This window comes from Sorex araneus, chromosome 5 (assembly GCF_027595985.1).
Source record: "Sorex araneus isolate mSorAra2 chromosome 5, mSorAra2.pri, whole genome shotgun sequence".
NCBI classification, from domain to species: Eukaryota; Metazoa; Chordata; class Mammalia; order Eulipotyphla; family Soricidae; genus Sorex; species Sorex araneus.
In genome coordinates, this window is record NC_073306.1 from 148,613 (window position 1) to 175,129 (window position 26,517).

At 52.7% G+C, this 26,517-nt stretch overlaps 1 protein-coding gene and 1 non-coding gene across 12 annotated transcripts; one reads left to right on the forward strand and one right to left on the reverse strand.

Annotated features, from left to right (window-relative positions):
- Positions 1-221: 221 nt before the first annotated feature.
- Positions 222-25,417, reverse strand: CUNH1orf159 (chromosome unknown C1orf159 homolog). Of its 11 annotated transcripts, XM_055139848.1 has the most exons (10): positions 25,284-25,417; positions 9,088-9,313; positions 8,660-8,735; positions 7,995-8,087; positions 7,533-7,598; positions 7,090-7,224; positions 6,588-6,613; positions 6,198-6,228; positions 2,527-2,586; positions 1,266-1,550 (listed from the first exon to the last, which is right to left on the reverse strand). In XM_055139848.1, exons 2-10 carry the CDS (start codon positions 9,157-9,159, stop codon positions 1,417-1,419), a joined length of 693 nt encoding a protein of 230 aa, XP_054995823.1. In that variant the 5' UTR covers positions 9,160-9,313; positions 25,284-25,417; the 3' UTR covers positions 1,266-1,416. The 11 variants fall into 11 exon arrangements, with proteins under 11 accessions (XP_054995821.1, XP_054995820.1, XP_054995822.1 ...); XM_055139849.1 differs by lacking the exon at positions 7,995-8,087; XM_055139851.1 differs by lacking the exon at positions 7,090-7,224.
- Positions 19,859-19,982, forward strand: LOC129405423 (small nucleolar RNA SNORA40). Its single transcript, XR_008630570.1, has one exon. It is a non-coding gene; the product is annotated as a small nucleolar RNA SNORA40 (small nucleolar RNA).
- Positions 25,418-26,517: the final 1,100 nt, after the last annotated feature.

Consider the following 26,517-nt stretch of genomic DNA (forward strand, 5'->3'; position numbering starts at 1 on the left):
CTGGAGCAGTTCCATGACATGGGGAGGTGGGAGTTGAATCCAGAGAACTGGCCAGCAGGGAAGCTGGACTCCGCTAGGGCGGCTGGGGTCAGATCCAGTTGAGACACCCCTGGAGGGAGGGCACTGGTTCAGTGTGGTAGGAAGAGGGCAAATGTGGTAAAACCGCTTATAAAACATGGATACAAAAAGATTTATTTAGAAATGTACAATTCAGGAGAGGCCAGGCCTCTTGCTCCCGCCCTGCTCCCACCGTCTGCTGATGAGGCCAGGCCGGGGTCCAGGGGAGCACTCCGTAAGAACATGCAGTCAGGGCTAATGCCTCCCTTTTGTGCCCAGAGGCTGTCTCCTGAGCCTCTGTAGGGGGCATCCGCGCCCTCCGCATCCACAGAAGTCTGCAGTGCTTAGACCTGGGGGACCCAGCAGCAGGGTGCCAGGAACCCACAGGAGTGGGGTCCTCAGAGGCGCTGGGCCTCCTCCTAACTCCTGGGAGCACTGCCGAGCGAGCAGTCACTGTGCTCTGGGGGGATGTAGGCCGGCTGCTGGCCCGCGCTATGTAGTGGGCAACCCTAGCTGTGGGTGCGGGGCCCAAGGGAGAAGGTGGCCTCGGTGGCAGCCGCGGTGGTGGTACGCGCAGGTGGCCGTGGCAGGCAGCGCAGGTTGCCGGTTTTAAGCGCGCACTGCACAGGCCAGAGCACCACACAGAACAGCAGGAGCAGCAGTGCTGTTATGAGTGCCAGGCGCCTCCAGTCCCCACAGCGGGCCCAGCAGCGGGCCAGGCGGCCTGGGCGGCGGGCAGAGCCTGGGGCCAGCATGGGCACAGGGGGCTCAGCCGGCTTGCTCAGGCCCACGTCCACACACACAAAGCCAGGTGCAGCGAGGCCAGGGGCAGAGGGCGGGGGGCAGCAGCACAGCCTGGTCCCCTCCAGCCACACGGGCTCCTCCCGCCGCAGGTGTGCTGGCAACTTGGCCTGCAGCTGGCGGCTGGTGCGCAGTGCTGGAGCCCCGGCGGCTGGGACAACCGTAGGCTGTCGGCAGAATGGGCAGGGCACGGCTTCACCACCAGGGCGACCTGTGGGCTGAGCAGCTGCCAGCCGTGCCAAGCACTCTAGGCAGAAGACATGGGTGCAGGACAGCTCCTTGGGGGTCTTGAAGATGTTGTCGTAGCCAGAGAAACAGATGGAGCACTCCAAAGGAGAGGCCACCCTCTCTGAGCCAGGCGTGCCAGGGGACCGAGGGTTGCTGGAGGAGCTGGGGGACCGCGGGTCTCGAAAGGAGCTGGGGGACCGCGGGTCGCCAGAGGAGCTGGGGGACCGTGGGTCGCCAGAGGAGCCGGGAGACCGCGGGTCGCCAGAGGAGCTGGGGGACCGGGGGTTGCGGGAGGACCAGGGGTTGCTGGAGGAGCTGGGAAACCGGGGGTCACCAGAGGAGCCGGGGGACCGCGGGTCGCCAGAGGAGCCGGGGGACCTGGGCACTGAGGCTGTGGGGCTTCTTTGGCTGTTGGGTGGCATGGCTGTGTGCCACACCTGTTGGCCTGCGGACATGGCTCTGGGCTGTGGGACAGAGACCACTGTGAGTGACCAAAGATGACCCCACCCTGCAGACACCCAGCTGTTTTCTGTACCTCTGCCAGCACCGGACCCTGATCGGGAAGGGACGCCACAGTTGGGATGTGCGTGACCTGCAACTGCATAGCCTGGCTGGCTGGAGAGCTCAAGACTGAAGGGCATCATGTCCTTGCAGGATGCCCCTGCTGTCCTGTCCTCATGGCCGAGTGTGGGGAGGGACAGTGACAAGGGCCTGCAGTAGACTCCTACCTCACTGGGTCACAGCCAGGCCTCTCAGAGGCCACTGCAGAAAGGCAGCTTGGAGCCGGGCCACCTAGCCCACAGCTCACGAGTCCCAGGTGCCAGGGTTGATACAGAGGCTCTAAGGGGAACCCACTGGGCATCCACTCTGGGTGGATACACATGTTCCACCTGCAGGAACCAGGTCACAGGCTGAGGATCAGGTTCCGGTCTGGGGCCCAAGTGGGATCCCTGTGAGGATGGTCTTCCCAGCTGTGCCTGGAAGCCCACACTGGGGCACCGGCTATGGAGGTGTTGTGGGGGAGTAGAGGGCATCTGCTCTCTTCCCCTACATCCCACCCAGGAGTCCCATCTCCCTGCACCCCTCCCCAGGAGCCCGCACCTCCCTGTATAATCAGCTTTGTCTGGGCGAAGAAAGGGGAGAGGCTAATTCTTTCAAGCTCAGAGGAGCCTGACCCTGAGCAATGCAGGTGACTCCACAGTGACACACTGTCAGGACTGACTGCATGAGTTGTGGTGCTGTCACTGTGACATCACACATGTCCCGTGTCATGCCATGAGGTGGCCCTCTGTCCCAGAGCAGTCCTGTGGGCCTGTAGGGGCCTTGGCAGTCTAGGGGTCTGCTGGGGCATCCCATAAGAGCCAACTTCCTGGCACTGAGGCCCCATCCTCAGGAGGTGGGACCAAGCCTGTGAGGTGAGGGCCAGAGAGCTGGTCTTACCTGGTGAGGCGGTCAGCAGGGCCTTGGCATGCTCTCGGTAGCCAGTTTGGAGGACCTCTCCTGCAGGGAGGCAGGTGACCCTCAGCACGGTCAACACTAGCAGTGTCGGTGGCCCAGGCCTTCAGGTGCGTCCTCTGCTCTGTGCTGGGCAGCCAGGGGTGCGTGTGCTGTTTCAGGCGAGGTGGCAGGTGTGACTTGTCTGGGCGTGGGCTCTCGGCAGGAGTATTTATATGCTTGAGGTCATGAGCCCAGGGGTGTGGCCTGGGGCCCTGGGATTGGCCCGCCCTCTCCAGGTGTGGGCAAGGCGAGTCAGAGCCCGCCAGGGCAGCTCTGGCAGGTTAGCCTGTGGCCTCTCCAGTAATCTCCATTCAGTACCCCTAAGTGCACAGTGGCTTCCAGAGAGCTCAGCCCAGTGGGTGGCCTGTTCTGGGCAGCTCTGTCCCAGCACCACCTGCCATACACACCTCCACATCTGTGGACCTGCTGCATCTCCTACAGCCTCTAGGAGCAGAGGAAACCCTCACTCTACCTAGGAGAATGGGAGCACCCCAAGGAGCAGACTCTGGTGAGGCTGGGCCCCAGGACCCATTTCAGGGAAGTGACTGCCAGACGCCTCAAGTCCCTGCTGGTCAGGGACCCTGGAGGCTGAGAAAGCAACTGGCAGAGTTCTGGAACCTCCAGGGGTAGAGTGTGGGCAGTTTAGTCTGAGGGCTGGAAGACAGGGGGCAGCTGAACAGAAACAGGAGAGGCCTAGGGGACACCAAGGGATTAAGAGGACAGGATGAAGGGGCCTGAAAGGACAAGAGTTAAGGGGAAGGGAATGGAGAGCTGAGGGGATGGGATGGAGGGACTGAGGGGACGGGAAGAGCAATTCTGAGGACAGGATGAACTGAGGGGACAGGATGGAGGGCGTGTGGAGATGGGATGGAGGGACTGAGGGGATGTGGTGGAACGACTATGGGGGCGGAATGGACTGAGAGAACGGATGGAGGGACTGAGGGGATGGGAAGGAGAAACTGAAGACAAGATGTAGGGATAGAGGGGACGGTGTGGAGGGACTGAGGACACTGGATGGAGGGCTGAGGGGATCAGATAGAGGGACTGCAAGGACAACAGGACGGAGGGACCAAGGGGGATGGAATGGAGGGTTGAGAGGATGGGAGGGCGCTCGACAGGGCTCCAGGGGTCTTTTACTGCAGACTGCCCCACCTCTCCGCACTAGGAGAGTGAGGAGGAATCGGAGGTCACCAAGAACCTGCTCTTCTTTCTGGGTGGGACCCAACAGTGCTGTGGATCACTCAAGATTAGGCAGGTGCTGCAGCCCTGGGGTCGGCACAGTGGGGCCAGCCCCAGGTGTGGGCTCTAGTTCCCTGGGCATCCTGACTCTGGGTCCCAAGCTGTCGTCTGGGTCCTGGAGAGTGAGGAGGAACTGGAAGGTTGATCCTGATTGATCCCTGTGCTGTGAACAGCCTCCCCTCCTGAAGGCTCCAGGGAATGGGTGAGCTCTGAGGTCACCATGGTTCTCACGGGAGCGTCAGTGCCCGAGGCAAAGGGACAGCACTGAGGAATGTAACAGGCGGGGCTATGCCCCTTCCTCTTGCTCAGTCCCTTACAGTGTTCTGTGCCCGGGTGACCCTGGTGGTGTGTGTGTACCTGTGTCCTTGCCTGCAGCCAGCCTGAGACTTGCTGCTCTTCTTGACATGGCAACCGGCCAGTTCCCCCCAACCCTGGGACTGGGGACAGAATACGTGGGGCCACTCAGGTGAACACAGCACGAGACAACTCTGGACACCTGGTGGTCAGCCCACCTGGTGCTCACGCCACACCCTGGCCAGGACCTTTACCCTCACACACCTCCCGAGCTATGAGCACCCAGCTACAGGCCTTTTGCCTGACTTCTGCTTCCAGAGTGGAGAGAGGGACTATCTCCCAGCCCACTCACCTGGGCCCCAGGGCCCCGACACCCAGAAACTGGGAGGGGGTCAGGAGGAACAGGCCCTGCCTTGACCTCAGCTGATGGCCACTTCACTCTCACAGCACTGAGTCCAGGGAAGAGGTGACTGGGGGATCGGGGGAGTGAAGTGGGTGGGGCTGAGCCGGCTCCCACTCCAGGCACCCTTTCCCTAACCTGCCCGCCCCCGTGCCCTTTCCCACCACCTTCTGCCCTCACTCCACACTACCACCCACCTGCCTTCTGAGCTGGACACTATCTGATGAGGACCAGCAGGGCCGGCTGCCCCATCCTGTTAGCTCAGAGATGCCAGAGTAGCTGAGCCATCCCCAAGAGGCAGATCAAAGGTGAGGGGAAGCAAGGGTGATGTGGGGTTGGGGAGCTTCAAGTCAGCGTGAGGGTGGGGTCGCATTCAGTGTGCATGGTACTGAGACTGCGAACAGGGTGAGGCAGGGCTGGAGCTGAGGGGTCACAGGAGAGTGAGGGGCCTCCTGGGACGGTCACTGGAAAGGGTCCATCTGTCTGGCCTGGTAGGGATGACTGCACTCCCTGTCTTGTTCAGACTTGGAGACTGGCTTGATTCTCTACTCAGGGGCCTGCAGTGATCTGGGACCCCCCAGACCTAACAGGGTTGGGGGAGAGCGGCAGCATGTCTCAGGCAGGAGGCGCTGGGACAAGCCCTCGTCGGGCTGCTGTCCTGAGGCACACTCTCCTTCCTCCTTCCTTTTGCCATCGGTCCTGGCACAGTGACCTTGGGCTGGGGGAACACAGCCCTGCTCTGCCTCCCTCCCACCAGGCTGCAGAGCCTCAGGCCTCAGGGAGGGTGTCCAGGGAGCGATGCTGGAGGCAGACAGATCTGTGGTCACAGCCCATGGGAGCCACATGCTATGTTCCTACAGCTGAGGCACTGTCCTGGGCCCGACACCTGGGTCAGGTGTGGAGCAGAGAAGAACTCAATTTCTCTTTAAATCCACTTCTGCATACAAACAGGTCAGAGGAAAACAAGGGCTTTGCTCGCTTATGCACCCGGACAGGATGTCACCATCTGGAACACCCAGGTCTGGCCTCTCTTCTTGCAGGGGCACAGGGTGCAGAAAGCAGGGGGACCGTCGGTGCGAGGTAGACGAGCTGAGTTGGGCCACATCCAGGTCTGTCCTGAAGCCTCAAGATCCAGTGTGAAGCTGCCAGTCTGTCAGACGTCGCTGAGCCGGGCCCCCTCTAGGGAGATGGCAGTGGGGCTCATGGTCCCATCCGAGGGCCGCTCCCGCCTGACATAGCGAGGCTTTCGCACTGGAGAGCCAGAGAGAGGCGTCAGAGCCAGGCCACCGCACCCAGCCACACACAGCACTGTGGGCAGACGGTGGCTGGTGAGGAGTGCCGGGTGGCCGGGTAGGAACCAGCTTTCAAAATAGGCACAGACCCCACGATGCACTTAGGGGCCCACGTGGATGTGGCCTCACTGGAGAAAGGGTCTTTGCAGGGGTACATAAGGGCCCTGAGATGATCCTCCCACTGAGTATGCTGGCTTACTGAGAGGGAGATGGTGAGAGCAGAGAAGCAGAGGTGGGGTGGGGATGGGCCTGGCCAGCCTTGTCCCTGTCCCTGTGCCACCCCAGGCAGCCTGAGAAGACACACATCCATGAAGCATCATGGGTTGTGCTTTGAATTAGCTACCAGAGACGAGAAAGGCCAGACTGAGGGACAGAAAGGGTGGACGTACCTGAGGACCGCGGGGAGGAGCTCATCGAGGCCTTGAAAGGAAAAGAGGAAGTGTGAGGGCTAGTGACAACACAGTACACAGGACAGGGTGGTCCAATGGGGACACGGGGACACCGGGGCCTAGAGTGGATGCGAGGACACTGGGCCCAGTGTGGACACATGAATGTAGGGGTGCAATGTGGATGCAGGGACATCAGGCGCAGTGTGGATACACGAACATGAGGGCCCAGTGTGGACACAGGCACTTGGGAACCCAGTGTAAATGCAGGCACAGCAGGCCTAGTATAGACAGGGACAGCGGGCCCAGAGTGGATGTGGGGACACGGGGGCCCAGAGAGGTCAGGGTCAGGGATGGGGCCAGCACAGCACAAGGATGTCCTGGGTCACTCACCACTTCCACAGGCTGCAGGGCAGGGGCTGTGGAAAAGCACAGCACTGTCAGGGGGCCCCGTGAGGGTCTCCTCCCCTCCCGTGGGGGCCGGCAGGCTCACCCCTCCCACCTGGCTGCCCTGCTTTCCCCCACCCCACAGGAAGGACCACCATATGGCCTGACCCTTCACTTCTGGTCCTGTGTCTCTGGGGGGGTAGGGGAGGGGCTGCACCACCACCTCCTCACAGACAAGAACCTGAAGGCCCAACTGTCCTGCCCTGTCCCTGAGCCCCTGCACTGTGGAAGGAAGGATCCGAGAGGCAGTGGCCCAGCTCTGGGGTCAGGGCTCCAGTCACGCCCATCCCTGCTTCACTGCGCAACAAGGGCAGAGGGGGCCCCCGCCTGGTGGGGACTAGGCTGTCATCCAGGCCCCGGGTCCCTTCTGGGTGGCCCTCAGCCTTCACCTGGGATCTTGCGTGGAGTGTGTGCTGGGCACCCCTGGCTGCTCGGCATCTGGGAATACCTTTGTTTCTTCCGTAGAAGACCCTGGGGAGTTTACTGGCACGCTTGAGGTAGAACCACCCGGCCACGGCAAGGATGAAGCCGGAGCTGACGAAGAAGGTGCCCAGGAAAAGGGAGGCTGCCACCTGAGGACCGCCTGCAGGTAGAGTGACACTGCCAGGGGCCAGTCGCAGAACTGGAGACTGCACTCCCCCAATCTGCTGAGCTCTGCGGGGTTCTGCCAACCAGAAGCAGGCAGGGCGGGAGGGATGCCTCAGCCAGGGCTGACGCGGACCGTAGGGCCAGCCTCCCTGTCCACACACAGGGTGTCACACACAGTGCCTGGCTGGCTGAGTGATGGCGACCATGGTTGTGGCCCCGCTGTGGCACTGCTAAGCTGGTGCCTACCACTACCTCAGGACCTGGCAGAATCCCTGCCCTAGCCTACTCAGCCTAGACACTCACCGAAGTCCAGCTGCCTGGGTGCTGCTGTGCTCTGGCTCCCTGAGGAGTGTCCGTCCTGGCCAGCGGCTGGGGGACAGAGCTGACTTAGCACCATGGCTCTGTGGGCAAGTCCCGGCCATGCATGGGACTTCACACAAGTCCTCTGCTTGTCCTGCATGCTCTCCCGGGAAGCCAGAGACAGCCTGGCCAGAGGGGGCTGGAGCCATAGCACAGTGGGGAGAGCATTTGCCTTGCACACTGTTGACTCCATCTCCAGCATCCCATATGGTCCCCTGAGCCCCACCAGGAGTGATCCATAAGCACAGAGCCAGGAGAAAGCCCTGAGCACAGTTGGCTGTGGCCCAATTTTTTTTTTTTTTAAATGAAGAAAAAGAAATGTAAAAGGGAGGAAGCATGCAGGCCTCACCCACCACTTTGGTGAGTGGGAAGCACCAGGGGGCACAGGGCAGGGGTCAGACATACAGGCTCTGCACTCGGAGCCGTTGGCCAGAAAGGTCCCGTTCCCGCACTGCACACAGCTGGCATTTCCATCCTCATTGGGGAGCCTGTAGCAGCCTGTGGGAGGCAGGGGAGGGACCATCAGCCTGTGCACATGCAGGATGCAGAGGAGGGGCCATCAAGGCTGAAGCGCTCAGGACTGTAGGGGAGGGGCTGCTGGTGCTCAAGCATGCAGGGGTGTGGGGGAGCCAGTCAGCACCTGCAGGAGCTGCCCAGGTAGCTCCTCTCAGGTAGGAAGCAGGCCAGGTTCTCTCACTCTGGAGGGGATGGTGGGCCCCAGCCCACCCCCTTCCATCGGGGCCTGACACGATGTCCACTCCGGGCCTCCACCCTCTGCGGGGACCCTCCCCCACTCTTCCCCAAGAAAGCCTCAACATCACAGATCCGCTCGGAGGCCGGATCTTGCACTGCTTGTCCCTCTGAGTCTTCTTCAGAACAAGGCTCCTGTGTCTCCTGTGGCCTGTTCTAGGTCAGTTTAGCTGCAGTCCCTCCCAGGCCTGTGTCCCGTGTCCCCCCACTGCCCCTGCCATCAGGCCCCGGCTCCCTGCACACAGGGACCCATGGGGTAGTGGCATCAAGGCAGGAGGGGCCAGAGGCCAGTCAATGCTGGCGAGCGTGGAGCCACTTACCTGGGCCACATAGGCTTGTGCCCGGGCAAGTGGCATTGGTGTCCAGTGTGGCCACACAACACTCGGGCTGCTGGCCCTGCAGGGGAGATAGCAGCCATGTGGCTCATGTGGCAGAGTCATCAAGAGACACCCAGGGAGCTCCTCCTGATGCCCATGGCCCTGCCTCATCCCAGTGGTGGTGGGCAGCTTAGCCTGACCCTACTTCTGTCACAGCGACGGAATCCAGGGTGGCAAAGACACAAGAACTGACTAAGCAGCTGAGGGGGGAGCACCTTCCACAGTGCGGAGGCCTGAAGTCAGAGGGAAGACGTCCCAGGAGCTGGGCAGGGTGGGGTCGCCTCACCTCTCCAGAGCCCACCCTGCCCCCATATACTGTCCCCCACAGGATCTGCCTCTCTCCTCATCCCACTGCCTCCCACAGAACCTACCACACTTGCTGAGGACTTGCTGGCAACTTCCACCAGGAGGCCAGCCAGGAGAACCACATGCTGGAATGCCATGTCCCAGGGTGCAGGGTCTGTAGGTGAGAGGGTGCTACGGGGGGAGGGGGATGGTGGCTTTCAGTGCAGGTCTGACTCTCCAGCACGAGAGCTGCCGACATGCAGGTGCTCCTGCCCAGTTCTCAGAATGGAAGCCTCAGCCAGCCCAGCGGACCTGCAAAATAAGATGTTTGGGGAGACCCACTTGGTCACTGCAACACTGCAAGGGACACTGCAAGGGATCTGGGGAGGAAGAGCCAGAGTGCAGACGGGCCTACTCGCCCAACTCATGTCACCCTAGGGGCAGATGTGAGGTGCGGGCCAGGCAGTGCAGATTCTGGGCTGTTGTCTCTGCCACCTCCACGCTGGGCACAGAGGAGTCACCAGGTCTCAACCAGAACTGACATTGCCACGGCAGAGACCTGGTAGGTCAGGGACATGGTGGGAGGGCAGATGGAACGCCAAAGTGCCAGCCCCTGGGGCTGGGGACAGTGCAGAGGCTAAGGCAGCTGTTGTGCATGAGGCTGACCCTGGCACCACGTGGTTCCCAAGCAGTGTCAGGAGCCAGAAATAGCCCCTAAGCACCACTGGTGTGGCCCAGAGGAACCCCAAACTCAGAATGTCAAAGCCTGAGAGGTTGCACTGGAGGTGGGACTGAGCTCGGGCCCTAAAGCAGACTTTCACCAAGGGTTGTGCACTAAAGCACAGTTATGCTACCACCCAAGACAATGCAGTAGGGTGACCCCACATGTCTCCATAGCCAGTGGGCACCACCATATCCATGGTGTGGACTCTATGTCCTGTTAAGTGTGGTGACCACCAGTATTACCTCTTGTGTTCATTTTGTAAAGTGTCTCTTCATATCTGCTGGCCACCTGGTTTAATCAGTTGTCTATTTTAAATTTACCAAATCTTTGTATGTTAGCTATGAACACCCCCCCCCCGCTTTCTGAGGCCTGCTTATCTATTTTTTAAGCAAGTAAGCCTGAAACAGTAAATATCTTCATTTAGAATAAAAGTGAGTAAATCTACTTCCTTTTATTGTTCTTGATCTTTTTTTCCCTTTTGGGGTCACACCTGGCAATGCACAGGGGTTACTCCTGGCTCTGCACTCAGGAATTATCCCTAGCGGTGCTCAGGGGACCATATGGGATGATGGAAATTGAACCCAGGTTGGCCGAGTGCAAGGCAAATGCCCTAATGGTTCCAGCCTGTTCTTGCTTTTTTTGGAGGGGGGAGCTTTCAAATTTTCAGGAGTACAACATTAGTTGTGGCCATATGTGTCATGAAAAGTATGTTTTTCTTATTCCCAATTTATTGAAGGTTCTTATCATAAATTGATGCTAAACTCTGTCAATTGCTTTTCCAGGATGTCCTGAATGATAATATTTTTATCTTTATCTAAAAAGATGTGGTATAGAGTGGAGAGGTAGTATAGGGGTTTAGATGCATGCCTTAGTTCATGTCTTGTCAATGTCTTATCACCCTAAGCACTACCAGGTATCGCTCAACCCCCATGCCTCAAACGTGGTATATCACATTAATTGATTTGAGTATGGTGAACTATCCTTGAATCCCTGAGATGAATCCCAGTTGGTCGCAATAAAATAATTTTCTCGATGTGTATTACAAGAAATGCGGTGCAGGCCGGAGTAATAATGCAGCATATAGGATGCTTTCCTTGCATATGGCCAACCCAGGTTCAATCCCTGATGCCACATATGGCCCCTGAGCACTGCCAGGTGTGATCCCCACTCAAAACAAAACCAAGAAAATATGGTATATTGAGTATGCTGAATTATCCTTGAATCCCTGAGATGAATCACACTTGGTTACAATAAATAATTTTTTTACTGTGTGCTTACAAAATTTTTTGCCATCAAATTTCTTGGCAATGACTTGCCAAGATTTTTTTGTTTTGCATCTATGTTCATCAGAGATGTTGGTCTGCTGCTTTTGTGTGTGTGTGGATGCGTGTGTGCATGCATGTGTGTGAGAGCATGCGTGCGTGTGCATGTGCATGTGCGTGTGTGCGCGAGTCTGTGTGTGCAGTACTCACTCTCTCTCTCTCTCTCTCTCTCTCTCTCTCTCCCCGCCCCCTTCTGGCGATTCTCAGCACTAGGGCCTGAGGATCTGGAGCTGCTCAGGCACTGAGGTGCCAGGGATTACCTGGCCACCCTGGCAGTGTTGGGAGGATTCCGGAGCTGCACCTTGGAAGTGCTCTGAAGTCATGTGGTGGCAGCGACTGAATTAGGTGAATTAGGCTGGGCTGCATGTGCCTTAACCACTGCATGCCCTTTCCAGCCCTGCTGTAGAACATTCTGCTCCACCATTTCACTGAGCTCATACTGACCTGAGACTCTGGTACGCATAGTATGGGTGGGGCCTCCTTTAAAAAAACTAACGGGGCTGGAGCAATAGTACAGCAGGTAGGGCATTTACCTTGCATGGGGCCAACCCAGGTTCGATTCCCAGCATTCCATATGGTCCCCTGAGCACCACCAGAAGTAATTCCTGAGTGCAGGAGTAATTCCTGAGCATTGCCAGGTGTGACCCAAAAAGAAAAAAAAAATTAATCACTCCATGTTTGATTTTAAATGATGAGTTCAGACCATTCACATTCAGAGTGGTTACTGATATATGGGAGTACTAATCACCACTCTATCTTTTGTTTTCTGTTTATAGCTTATACTTTTTTGGTCTTCCCACCTCATTCTGTCTGTCTTTTCATGTGAATGATTTTCCCTAGTGAAGGGAAAGTTGGAACACCCTTGTTTGTTATTTCTTTGAATATGGTCTCTATTCATTCTCTCTCTCTCTCTCTCTCTCTCTCTCTCTCTCTCTCTCTCTCTCTCTCTCTCTCTCTCTCCGACCCCCTTCTGGAATGCCCATGGTTCTGCTATTTACCCATCTGAGTCTAGTCTGCTACTTTCAATAGCTTCTACATTTATCCTAAATCAAGCTCCTTGCTCTGCTTTTCCTGGAATCATTACTGTGATTTTTTTTTTTGCTTTTTTTTTTGGGTCACACCCAGCGATGCACAGGTGCTATTCCTGGCTCTGCACTGAGGAATTACCCTTGGCGGTACTCAGGGGACCATATGGGATGCTGGGATTCGAATCCGGGTTGGCCGCATGCAAGGCAAACACCTGATTTTATCTTTCATTTTGGATCTCCTCCCTCTATGACAGAGTCCACTCGTACCATTTTCCATGTTAGATTGCACTTCTGAGTGCCTTCATGCCCAGCATCTCTGGCACTGAATGTCTTTAGTCTCCTTGGTGAGGCTTTGTTTTTTTGTTTGTTTGTTTTTTTGGTGTTTTTTTTTTTTTTTTTTTTGCTTTTCAGGTCACACCCAGCGATGCACAGGAGTTACTCCTGGCTCTACACTTAGGAATTACTCCTGGCGGTGCTGGGGGACCATATGGGATGCTGGGATTCGAACCTGGGTCAGCCACGTGCAAGGCAAATGCCCTACCTGCTATGCTATCACTCCAGCCCCCTCCTTGGTGAAGCTTTGTGTCTAGTATCTTTTTGCTTGTTTTGGGGATCACATATGACAATGCTCAGGACTTACTCCTGGTTCTACACTCAGGAACTGCTCCTGACAGTGCTCTGAGCACCATATGGGATGGCAAAGCAAAACACTCTACCCCTGTACTATCGCTCCAGCCTCAAGGTATCTCTTTCCTGAGACACAGAATTCATTTCTATGGCTGAGATTTTCTGGGTTTAAGGTATGCTATGATTCTATGTCTGTTACCATCCCCAATTTTCTAATTTAAGTTTGCCATCTGGAGGCCTGTTTCTCTGAAAAATTCCATCTATTTTTCATGTTTCTAGAACCGTTTCTGGGTTCGTTTCCTTTGTTTTTCTGCAGGTGGCGCTGTGGCTTAACTAATGGATTTCTTTTCCAAGGCCATGATGGGGCGGGGCACTGGTAAAGACTAAGATGAAAGACCAATCGCAGTATTGCCACTGTGGGGTGGGGGATGTACAGCCCAGAGGGAGAGCTACAGGTGCTCTCTGCCTCCGTCCCTGACACAAGCTGCACTCTGGTCTTGCTGCTCCAGCTGCCCTGGCCTAGGGCCCCAGCTTCTGCCAGCATGCCCAGATGGTGGCTGAGGCCATGTACTACAGTGCCAACAGCTGTCCCCTGCTGCAGGGCCTGATCTTCCAAAGCAGAGGGGGCTGAAACAGGCCAGCACAGACCCCTCCTTAAGCCCAGTCCTCCTGAAAGCACTGCCACTGCTGCCCCAGGAAGAGGTGCCCAGTCTCTCAGGCTTTGGGCCACTGTGGGTCTCTGGCTTACAGTCCTTTTCTGGCCACACTGCGGTGGGGAGGTTGGCTTGCTGCTGACTCTTGTGCCATTTCTCCCATAGAAGCACTGGAAGACATAAATTTCCTCCTGACTACTGTAGCTACACTCACATCTGATGTAATATTACAGTATCACTCCATTTGAAGTATTTTTTCTCTCCCTATTCCTATTGGTTTTATTTTCCCCCTTTAGTTATTCAGGAGGTTAACTTTAATTTTTTAAGTTCTCCTAAATATTTTATTGTTACTGACTTATAATTAAAATCCTTAGTGGTCAAGAACATAATCTGTGATTCTAAGTCCTTTAAACTCTGAAGGCACAGGTGTTAGCCTATTAGAGTGTGTACAATGTGCACGTAATAAGACTTTGCATTCTGCTTTTGACAGGTGTAGCAGTCTACCTGTATTAACTGGGTTAAAAGTGAGTCAGAGATAGCAGCAAGAAAGGTGCTTGTCTTCCACAGCCAAACCAGTTCAATCCCAGCACTGCCAAGAGTGATCCCTGAGCACAGCGCCAGGAATTATTCCTAAGTACTTCCAGGTGCTCCTTCCCTCAAAGAGAAAAGAAGCCTGAGATGATGAGATGATGAATCAAATCCTCTGTCTTCACTAACAAAATTCCTTTGGTATTGTTCTAATAATTGGGGAAAGTGAAGCATTAAAACTTCTATGATTCTCCCTTTAACATCTGTCAAATTTGCTCATGTGTTTTGAGGCTATTATTAGTAAAACATTCATGACTGATGTTTTCATGAGGAAATGAACCTTTTATCATTAGAAACATCCTTTTTCATTTTGACAATATAGCATGTCTCAGAATATTGTATCTGAAATAAATATAGTCACTCCAACCTTCTTATGATAAGATAAAAATATACAAATATGTATAAATGAGTATGTATATGTGTATATGTTTATCATCCAAATGTTTATAAACTTATTTATATGTGAGGTTAACCTCCTACAGATAATACAGAGTATGGTTTTCTTTAACCAGTCTGACCATCTCTACCTTTAAATGAATTTTAATCCATTAATACTTAATGGAATTATCATCAGGGTTGGAATAGGTCTGTCTTTTCATTATTTGCTTTCAATTAGTCTTCTTTTTTTTTTTGTTTTTTTGTTTTGTTTTTGGGTCACACCTGGCGATGCACAGGGGTTACTCCTGGCTCTGCACTCAGGAATTACTCCTGGCAGTGCTCAGGGGACCATATGGGATGCTGGGATTTGAACCCGGGTCGGCCGCGTGCAAGGCAAACGCGCTACCCGCTATGCTATCACTCTAGCCCCTGTACTCTAGTCTTCTGAGCTACCTTCCTGGCCAACTCTTTTTTTTTTCTTTTGTTTTACAAACACACCTGGTGGTTCTTGGGACTTACTCCTGGCTTTGTGTTTAGGAGTCACTTCTGGCAGACCCAGGGGAACTCTATGTGGTGCCGGAGACTGAGCCCGGGTCAGCCATGTGCAAGGCAAGGGCCCTGCCTGCTGTGCTATCTCTCTAGTTGTTTTAACACATAGGGGACTTTATTTTTCAGAGCAGCTTCAGGTTCACAGCAAACCTTAACAGGAAGTGGGAGAATGCTCTGTCCCTGCCCCTACACAAGCAGGACCTCCCTGACACCTGCACCAGGAAGGGACACTGGTGGGGCGATGGGGCGGCACTGAGCTGCTCTGCCCACACTGACACAGTGCATGTCTGTGGGCTCCAGCATCAGGGCACAGCTGGACGTGGGGCTGCCCTGGGCACTGTCTGCATCCCTCTGTATACTCTGTCCTGCATCTTCTACATGACTGAATATTTTTGAAATTCCCTTCCAAAGAACCCACAAGAGGCCAAGAAGATACTCAAAGGGCCTGAGCACAGGCTATGCATGAGGGACAACCTGGGCTTCGGAGTCACTTCTAATTGAATTTTAATTCATTAATGCTTAATGGGATTGTCATTAGGGTTCAAATAGGTCTATTTGTCTTTTCATTATTTGCTTTCTATTAGATCACTGAAATTGTACTGGTGCCACTGATGCTAAATTTTAAGTCCTAATAATGCAGTGCTGGAACTTCTTTGCTTGTTTCCCAGATTTTCAATGATAATTTCTATTTTCCAGTAATGTGGATAACTCAGTATTATGAATGCCAGCCTTGTAAGACTGAGGCTATAATCTCCAGCCCTTACAGCACCCACATGCCCACCTCAGATCCCAGTGGTTCTGCTATTTGCACAACACTAGCACAACAAAGAATGTGACTCCAGGGATGGGCTGCCTCCATTCATCTCCCTGCTCTTCTGGGAGCCTGAAACTGCCAATGGTCCATATAAGTTCATTAACCGGCCATGATTCACACTCATAAATAAACTTCAAAGGAGATCAACAAGCTGCAGAGATGCTTCCAGACCCCAAAGTCACCATCCAGTTAAAAATTTAACCCCACCTGTATTACTCCATTCAAAATTTTAGAATTCCTGGACCATGCGTTCATGGCCACGTGACATCTCATACTCTATGTCACTGATGTACTAGGAGTAGCACACTACATTGGACAGGATGTAAAGTAGAATGTAACCAATCTTGATTAAGAAAATATTAACACACAAGGCTTAACCTATAACAATATGTTAGTAATCTCTTATAAAAGGGCTTAATGGTTCCAGAGTGAGATAAAACAATCTTCACACACTTTCTTCTAAGGAAACCTTTTTTGATCATTTTTAGCAAATTATTCATAACAAGTAACATAAAATAAATTATTTAGGGCCAGCTACTGGGGCAGGCTTGGGAGGTAGTTGGTAAAATTGGAAATAGTGATGGTGGGAATAGTGTTGGAATACTGAATGTAGTAAGCCATCATGAACAACTTTATAAAGAAATTTTAAAAATAAATTAAAAAAAAAAAGAATGTGGGGCTAGAGTGATAGCACAGTGGGTAGGGCGTTTGCCTTGCACGCGGCCGACCCAGGTTCGATTCCCAGCATCCCATATGGTCCCCTGACCACCACCAGGAGTAATTCCTGAGTGTAGAGCCAGGAGTAACCCCTATGCATCGCTGGGTGTGACCTAAAAAGAAAAAAAAAAAAAAAGCGACTCCATAAGCACCATGACTATGGTGGGCCACCTCCAATCACAACACCACCAGGGAGACAGGACAAGGGAAAGGGAGGGAAATAGGGGAAAAGTCTGTGTCAGGCCTGGTTTTATTCACTTATCCTTCTCATGGGTCACTGAGTTTCTTAACTAAGACAGTTTTCAACAATTTGGAAATTTGGAAAGTTGATTTTTTTTTCTGGTCTTATTCCTTTAATTTTGGAGTCATATTAAGCTTGGGTGCCAAGACTCCCACAGGCAAATCATGTCTCCTATCTGTTAATCTACCTCCCAGCCCTGAATTTGCATTTTTTAGGGTGTGTTTATGTTTTGGGCCACAACTGGCTGTGCTCAGAGATAACTCCAGGCAGGGTACAGAGCACTATATGAGGTGCCAGGGATCAAACCTAGGCTGACCATGGCAAGTATGTGGTGAAGACTCTTGGTTCTATTAGGTTCCTCTGAAAAGAGATAAATTTTGCTTTAGCAAAACATTCATTTCCTCAGACCCAGACAGCAAATTCTGTCAGACTCAGGGGCTGGAGCGATAGCACAGCTGGTAGAGCATTTGCCTTGCATGCGGCTGACCCAGGTTTGATTCCCAGCATCCCTTATGGTCCCTCGAGCACCGCCAGGAGTAATTTCTGAGTACAGAGCCAGGAGTAACCCCTGTGCATCGTCAGGTGTGACCCAAAAAAGCAAAAAAAAAAAAAAAAAAAAAAAATTCTGTCAGACTCAGATCTCAATTAGAGAAGCTTCTCAGCCTGGCCTGTGCATACAGGGGTCCAGCATAACCAGTGTTCCTCTTTCTGGAACCTCTCCTTTTTACACCCCAGCAGCGTCCAGCACTGTCAGAGAGTTAGTCACCCACACCCTAACTGTGGGAATATGCAGCCCTCAAAGATGCCAGAGAAAGGACTTGCACGCTGTGCTGGCTTCTGCCTCTCAGTTGACGCTGCCCTCTCGAGCAACCAGCACTGTCCCCACAGCCCTCAGTGTGTCTTTTGTGTCTGGCCAGGAAAAAAATGGGTGCCGTGGGAGCTACATTCTGTCAACTCTGGAAATAACTCCATTGAATCATTTTCTGTTTGACTTGTTTGTTTGAGGACAACTTGGTGGTGCTCTGGGCTTACTCCTGGGAAGGGGACCATATGTAGTGCCAAGGATCAAGCCTAGGTCAGCCTTACCCTCTGTGTTATCTTGCTGATGCGCCCTGCATGATTTTTTGTACTCAGAAACCAAAGTAATGTTTTGGGAGTTCATTTAATGAATCTGCTAAGGGTGATGGCGCCAATGGGCCTGTGTACAGGCAAGGAGTCTGAATCCCACTGAGCACCAGGGCCAAGTGTGTGGCCAGCCTGGTCCTCACAACACCACAGAGAAGGGGAGAAGGTGATTGATAACAAATATAAACTTTAGGACTGAAAACCACAATGTCTGCAATTTACCATTCTCTAATCGTATCAGTTAGAGATAACAAGGAAGGAATAAGCACCCGCCTCCAGTCTTCTACTACCTTACTAGTTCCAGGTGGCATTTCTCTTACTCTTATGGAAGTCCCTTAGGTGTTTCTTAGTGATGGATTCCTTTAACTATGGTTTGTCCAAACACCCCTCTGGGGCAAGAGAGATAGTACAGCCGGTATGGAGCATGCTCTGCATAGAGTCAACCAGGGTTCAATCCCCAGTACCCCAGGGTCCCCCAGCACTGCCAAAAGTATTCCTAATCACAGAGCCAGGAGTAAGCCCTGAGCATTGTCAGGCATGGCCCCGAAACAAAAAATAAGTACCTCTGAGGTTGGGGGGGAGAGAGAAACAGAGAGAGACAGAGAAGAAAGTGCCTGCCACAGAGGTGAGAGTGTGCTGGAGGGAAACTGGGGACACTGATGATGGGAAATATACACTGGTGAAGGGACAGGACGGGTGTTGGAACATTACATAGTAAATCCAATCATGAACAATCTTGAAACCATGCATCATTGTGATTCAATAATTTTTTTTTTTTTTTTGCTTTTTGGGTCACACCCGGCAATGCACAGGGGTCATTCCTGGCTCATGCACTCAGGAATTACCCCTGGCGGTGCTCAGGGGACCATATGGGATGCTGGGATTTGAACCCGGGTCAGCCGCGTGCAAGGCAAACGCCCTACCCACTATGCTATCACTCCAGCCCCATCAATAATTTTTTTTTAAAAAGAACAATAAGTAAATTTTTAAAAGAAAAAAAAGTACCTCTTTATTCCTCAGCAAGAGAGTTCAATGGGCTGCATACATGCTTTATCTCCAAAGATCAAAAGGGAAAGTTCATCTCAGTAGATACACAACCAGCTGTGATAAAATTTTAGATCAATTCATGATAAACATAAAAAAAAAAAAGGAGCCGGAGAGATAGTATAGCAGGTAAGTCGCTTGGGTTCAATCCCCAGCATCCTATATGGTCCCCAGAGCACTGCCAGGAGTGATTCCTGAGTGCAGAGCCAGGAGTAACCCTGGAGCTTTGCCAGGTGTGCCCCCAACAAACAGAGTACAGAAGGCACGGCACCTGCCTTGCATATGGTTGACCCAGACTTGAATCCCAGCATCCCACATGGTTCCCTGAGCTCGCCAGGAGTGATTCATGAGTGCAGAGTCAAGAGTAATCCCAGACACTTACAAATAGCAAAAAAGAGAGAATTTTGAGAGAATTTTGGGAGAACTTTGAGAGAATTTGAAAAATAGTGAAAAAAGATATCTTCAGCCTGATGAGAGATTTCCACAAAAATGAGTGCTAGTCCCATCCGCAAGGGAGAGAGTGAAAGCTGCCCTAGTGAGAGGGAGATAAGGCTACCCTAGACCTCTCATTTCTCTCCACTGGTAAACAGCAGAGTAGAGCTAGAAGGGTTAGAAAGGAAAGATGAACTGCCTCCAAGCAGAGGGCACAACTGACTACATGGAAAATCCATCTGAAAATACATACTATACTTTATAAGCAAATACAAAGATGTTCTAGGAATACAGTCAACACACAAAACCAATCATTATCCCTTCCTGCTAATAATCAGCTAAATAATCAGTCTTAAAAATATAATTTACGTGGGGCTGGAGTGATAGCACAGCGGGTAGGGCATTTTTGCCTGGCACTCGGCCGACCCAAGTTCGATTTCGATTTCCAGCATCCCATATGGTCCCTCACCTCCAGGAATAATTCCTGAGTGCATGAGCCAGGAGTAAAACCCTGTGCATTTCCAGGTGTGACCCAAAAACCAATTATATATATATATATATATATATATATACACACACATATATATACATATACATATATATAAAATTTACGCCAGCACCTATGTGAATTTTTGCTTGATGTGTGGACAAAGACTCCAAAGCAGATTGAAAAACTAAATCTTCTTTTGCAACTCAGAACCCATTACTCTGAGTTCTAATAAAGAGAAAAAGGAACATGATATGATTTATGGGTTAGGGAGCTGATACAGCAAGTAGGGCACTTGCCTTGTATGCAGCCAAATCAGGTTTGATCCCCAGCACCCACATGGTCCCCCAGAACAGCTAGGAGTGTTCCCTGAGCACAGAGCCAGGAATAAGCCCTGAGCACTGCTGGATATGATCCCTAAGAACTCAAAATAATTTAAAAAATTAATTTTAATATGCATATAATTTGCAATGATGTTCAAACACATGTGGATAAGTTTAATTTTAAAATGTGCAATACTGGGGCTGGAGTGATAGCACAGCGGGTAGGGCATTTGCCTTGCACGCGGCCGACCTGGGTTTGATCCCCGGCATCCCATATGGTCCCCCAAGCACCGCCAGGAGTAATTCCTGAGTGCAAAGCCAGGAGTAACCCCTGAGCATCGCTGGGTGTGACCCAAAAAGCAAAAAAATAAAATAAAATAAAATGTGCAATACTTGTATAGTGAAAAGTATAAAACAGAGAAGTCTAAGCTCCAAATAATGAAAAAGAATCATATGTCCTGATATACGTAATTTTATCAGTATATATTGGATACACCATTACTCCATGTCAACAGATTAGAGGGTGTAATATAACAAATTCTAGGGCCAGGAATGTGACTTGGTTGGTAATAGAGCACATGGCAGTGTGAAGCACTGGGCTCTATCCCAAGTACCAAAATAATAAACCAGGAAGATACAAATTCTTCCTAGATGTATATATATCAGGTACAATCTGAATCTAAATTATAGCAGTCCTTATTTATTTATTTATTTTCTTTTTTGGCTTACACCTGGCGATGCACAAGGGTTATTCCTGGCTCATGCACTCAAGAATTACTCCTGGCAGTACTCAGGACCATATGGGATGCTGGGAATCGAACCCGGGTCAGCCACATGCAAGGCAAACGCCCAACCCACTGTGCTATTACTCCCCCTACTATCTAATGAGGTTATTTATTTTTTTAATTGTTGAGCTCTGTGAGTGCTTTATGTATCTTGGCTATAGACCTTGATCTGATGTACTATGTGTAAATATTTTCTCTCGTTTGGTAGGGTGTCCTTTTACTTTATTTATTTGGGGGTCCTCCCAAGTAGTGTTCAGGAGGCTCAGGGTCCACACAGGTGATTCGATGGAAGTTCAAGGTAAGAGCCTGCAGATGTGACTCTGCTCAGGCCCTGCTGTGCCAGGGGCACCCAGTAATGTTTGAGGAACTGTATGGTACTGGAAATTGAACCCAAGTCAAGCACATGTCAGGCATGAGCCATAACCACTGTACTATCTCCTGGCCCCTGTCTATTTATTTAGATCTGAATTTCTTTTGTCATGTAAAGGTTTTTACCTGATATAGTGTCATTTGTCTGGTTATGACACTTGCCACTCCAATGACAGCAAATCTGATTCAGCTGGTCTAGCTGGCTAGACAAGAGTCCCCTTCTGTCTTCATGTTCCACATGTGTCCCTCCTGAAGGTGATGACCCATCAGAGAGGAAGACCTTCCCTGCAGCGGAGTATAAGGAGTTGCGCTCTCTGGCTAGATCCTCTAAACAAGCTCTCAAGGCCCCAAATAAATCTTTCTTTTTTTTAAAGCAGGGGGTGGGGTGGAAGAGTGGGGGGTGACCACACCCACACCCATGCTCAGGGCTTACTCCTGGCTCTGTGCACAAGGATCATTCCTGGTGGGGTTCGGGGGAACCATCAGTAAGGTGAGGGATCTAACTGTGGGTAAGCCACGTGCATGGCATGCACCTTAACCCATGCTCTTTAGCTCCCCAAAGAAATTACTGAAAAGATCAAAGAAAGGGGATCAGAGAAATAGTATAGTAGACAAGGCACTTGCCTTCGATGCGGTCGACCAAGGACTGATCCCTGGCACTTCACATGGTCCCTCAGTCCCTCCAGGAATCTCTGAGTACAGAGCCAGGAGAAAGCCCCGAGCATTCTGAGTATGGGAAAAAAAATAAAAAGATGGAGGCTATACAACTTTACTTGAAGACTTATAACACTAAGTCACAAGATATTGTTGAATGACGGATAGAGGGAGGAATAGACAGATCACAACAGAATAGAGAATCCAGATGTAACAATTAAATGGCTTTTGACAAAATGCCAAAGCAATTGAACAGGAGAATTAAGTTTTTCAATAAATGCTGCTGGAAAATCTAGCTAGTGCATGTGCAATACAAACTAAACTGAGTGAGACTAATATCTCGCTGATAAACTAGAAATGCTCTGTGAGACTGAATGCAGAAACCAATCTTTAAAACTCTAGAAGAAAATACAGCATACAGAAGCATAACCAAGAAAGAAAAGCAATTTTATCCACATTAAAAGTACATCCACCCACACCAAGGTCTGGATATGAGACTAGAAATCTGTCAACATTCAGGAAGTATACACAAGAGCCGCAATCACCACAAGCTGAGGGCTCAGCAGTGGCAAGCAAGTGGACATTCAGACAGTGCTCTCACATCTCACAGGCGCGCCAGCCTTAGTCACATGAGCTGCTGCAAACAGATCCACATGACATGAATTTGTGAATTGTCAATCAGTAAGCACAGTTCACTTTGCACACGGAAATCTTCTAGAAGCCCAAAGCTAAGTAATTGGGTAAGAAAACTCTAAAAGGGAGTAAGAAGCGTAGAGAGCATTTAAATGACTGTACATGTTCCTTTTTTTTTCTTGGGGGTCACACCCAGTGATGTTCAGGTGTTAGTCCTGTATATGCACTCAGGAATCACTCCTGGCAGTGCTGGGGGACAATATGGGATGCTGGGAATCGAACCCGGGTTGGCTGCATGCAAGGCAAACAACCTACCCGCTGTGCTATCACTCCAGCCCATGCATATTCCTTTACACTCACTTTCCTTACTGACTTCACTGAAAATATGATGCCTCCAAGTCACCACAGTTGAGCCACTGGCACAGGTATTGGCAGAATTAGTTCTGATTTGGCTCATCCACTGGACTTAGGAGCTGCAGGGCAGCCATGTGAATAAGAGGCCTAGCCGGAGCATACTGACCACACCTGGCACAGTTCTCCATCACTGCAGGCCATGGGCGGGATGTGGGAAGCATGGGGGGGGGGGTCCACCGGCTGTTTCCCACCCTGCCAGGCAGGTATAGGGATCTTATATGGGAAGTGGTCAAGGAGACCCAGAGGAGGCAGGTTCCGTCTCTGTAAGGACAGTCTGCAGCACCTGTGGCACCTGCTCCCTGTATGGGCGCACCATGCTGGCCTCAGGGCCCTGACAAAGTGAGGGCAGCAGCCCCACCCTCCCTACGGGGTTCTGGAACACAGCCGCTCAAACACACGCTTTCTTTAGCACTGCATGATTCTAAGAATTGTTGCAACCCCAGGTCATTCCCGCACCAGTTAAGGGTAAGTCGCAACTTACCCTAAGAACCAGGGTGCCCGGGCAGGGTTGGGAGGCACTTTCAGAGCCTTGAGACAGCGGTTTGCTGGCTTCAAGGAACAGGCGGGGCAGGAGTGTGTGTGCCAGGAAAAGCAGCTTTCTGAAAAATCCAGACTTTACTTCCCTGTACAAACTTCTAAGGACAATATGGCAGAGATCCCAGCACCGCAAAATGAGAAAAATAAGGCAGAACAGAGGCGGGAGAGCAGAGCAAACACCCTCACTGCCTGCCAGGGTGTGGCACAGCTGGGGCTTCCCAGGTTCACTTCTGCACACAGAGGAACGTGGAACAAACCTGGCAAAAGTCCTGAGCCAAGACCCAGCCAGGCACTTGGGTCTCCCCAAGCAGAGACCAGGCTCACTTTTGAAGGAGGCTGCACAGGACCAAATGACTTCCCGGCAGTCTCCTACGATGTACCTGAAACACTGGGGCTATGCTGGGGAGTGGGGCTGCCAGTGCACAACAGACATGCAAACATAAGCCATCTCAGATGTCAGTCACAACTGTGCACACTGCAGCTGCACCCCAACACCTGAATGCGGGGGACAAGGAAAGAACCATTAGTCCTCACCTGCCACTCACCTGCACGCTTATAGGGGGCTCTTCTGAGGGGATGTCTGAGGGTGTTTCTAAGGGCTGCTCTGAAGGCTACACTGAGAGCTGCTATGAAGGCTTCTGGGGGCTACACTGAGGGAGTCTCGGGGGGCTGCCCTGGGAGTGTTTCTATTAACTGCTCTGGGGGTGCTTCTGGGTTTTTGGTTTTGAGGGGTGTTTTCTTTTTTTGTTTTTTGGGCAACACTCCACAATGCTCGGGTTATTCTGGCTCTGCACTCAGGAGTGACTCCTGGCGATGCTCAGGGGACCATATGGGATGGCAGGGATCGAACCCAGGTCGCTGTGTGCACTCTACTCACTATGCCATCATTCCCACCCCTGAGGGTGATTCTGGGGCTATATGGGTGTTTTGAGACTTGAGACTTGTTACTGTTATTGGCATATCGAATATGCCACGGGTAGTTTGCCAGGCTCTGCCATGTGGGCGAAGTCTCAAAATGGAGATGTTACTGGTGCCCGCTCGAGCAAATGGATGAGCAACGGGATGACAGTGACAGTGACACTGGGTGTTTCTGGGTGACTGCTCTGAGGTTATTTCTGGGGGCCGCTCCAAGGGTATAGCTGAGAGCTGCTCTGAGGATGTCTCTGGGGGCTACACTGAGGGTATTTCTGGGAGCCATTCTGAGGGTGTTTCTGGGGGCTACTCTGAGGTGTTTCTAGGGGGCTGCACTGAGGGTGTTTCTGGGGGATTGCACTGAAAGTTTTCTGGGGGCTGCTCTGAAGGAGTTTCTGAGGAGCTGCTCTGAGGGTGTTTCTGGGGACTGCCCTGAGGGTGTCTCTGGGGACTGCCCTGAGGGTTTCTCTAGGGCTGTTTTTTTAGGGTGTTTCTGGGGGCTGCCCTGAGGGTGTCTCTGGGGCTGTTCTGAGGGTGTTTCCGGGGGCTGTTCTGAGGGTGTCTCTGGGGGCTGCTGTGAGGGTGCCTCGGGAGTTGCTTTGAGGGTGTTTTGGGAGGCAGTTCTGAGGGTGTTTCTGGGGGCCACACTGAGATTGTTTCTGGACGGTCTGCGCTGCGAGTTCCTGGGTGCCTGCTCTGAGTGTTCTGGGGGGCTGCTCTGAGGGTCTTGCTCTAGCGCGGTAGGGGGCCGGCCGGCGTCGCAGGAACTCGCTTGGGCCTGAGTGCGCCCAGGCCTACACCGCGCGGCCCACAGCCCGCACCAGCGTCCGAGCCCCACGCCCCCAGACCCGGCCGGTAGCCGCCCCCGCGCTCGCCGCGGGCCCGCTCCCTCCCGCCGGCCCGAGTCACCCGCGCGCCGCACTCACCGCTCGCTCCGGGTTTCTCTTTCGTACCCCCCGCCCTCCGGGCGCTCGCGCCGCGCCTCCCGGGACTTGTAGTCTCCCCCCTGGCCCCGGGAAGCGCGCGGTCCAGCAAAACTACAACTCCCAGCGGTCCTCGCGAGAACCCGGTCTCGCCGGTGGCCCCGCCCCCGACTTCACGTTCTCGCGAGACTAGGAGACGCACGCGGGGCCCTGGGGCTGTGTATTCAGGAGCCTGAAAGGCGCGGGGGAAGGAGGAGGAAGGGGAGGGGAGAGGACGGGGAGGAGGAAGGGGCGACGGGGGGAAGGGGAGGATGGCCGGGAAGGGGAGAGGGAGGGCGGGGAGGAGGGGGAGGGGCGGGAAGGAGGAGAGGAGTGCTGGAAACGGGCCGTACACATGCGCCGAAAGGCTCGTTAGCTAGGGAGAGGAGGCTGCCGGTGTCCCTCGCTAACTAGGGAGAGGAGGCTGCCGGTGTCCGGAAAGGCTCGCTAACTAGGGAGAGGAGGCTGCGGGTGTCCGGAAAGGCTGGTTAACTAGGGAGAGGAGGCTGCCGGTGTCCGGAAAGGCTGGTTAACTAGGGAGAGGAGGCTGCCGGTGTCCGGAAAGGCTGGTCAACTAGGGAGAGGAGGCTGCCGGTGTCCCTCGTTAACTAGGGAGAGGAGGCTGCCGGTGTCCGGAAAGGCTCGCTAACTAGGGAGAGGAGGCTGCGGGTGTCCGGAAAGGCTGGTTAACTAGGGAGAGGAGGCTGCCGGTGTCCGGAAAGGCTGGTTAACTAGGGAGAGGAGGCTGCCGGTGTCCGGAAAGGCTGGTCAACTAGGGAGAGGAGGCTGCCGGTGTCCCTCGTTAACTAGGGAGAGGAGGCTGCGGGTGTCCGGAAAGGCTCGCTAACTAGGGAGAGGAGGCTGCGGGTGTCCGGAAAGGCTGGTTAACTAGGGAGAGGAGGCTGCCGGTGTCCGGAAAGGCTCGCTAACTAGGGAGAGGAGGCTGCGGGTGTCCGGAAAGGCTGGTTAACTAGGGAGAGGAGGCTGCCGGTGTCCGGAAAGGCTGGTTAACTAGGGAGAGGAGGCTGCCGGTGTCCGGAAAGGCTGGTCAACTAGGGAGAGGAGGCTGCCGGTGTCCCTCGTTAACTAGGGAGAGGAGGCTGCGGGTGTCCGGAAAGGCTCGCTAACTAGGGAGAGGAGGCTGCGGGTGTCCGGAAAGGCTGGTTAACTAGGGAGAGGAGGCTGCCGGTGTCCGGAA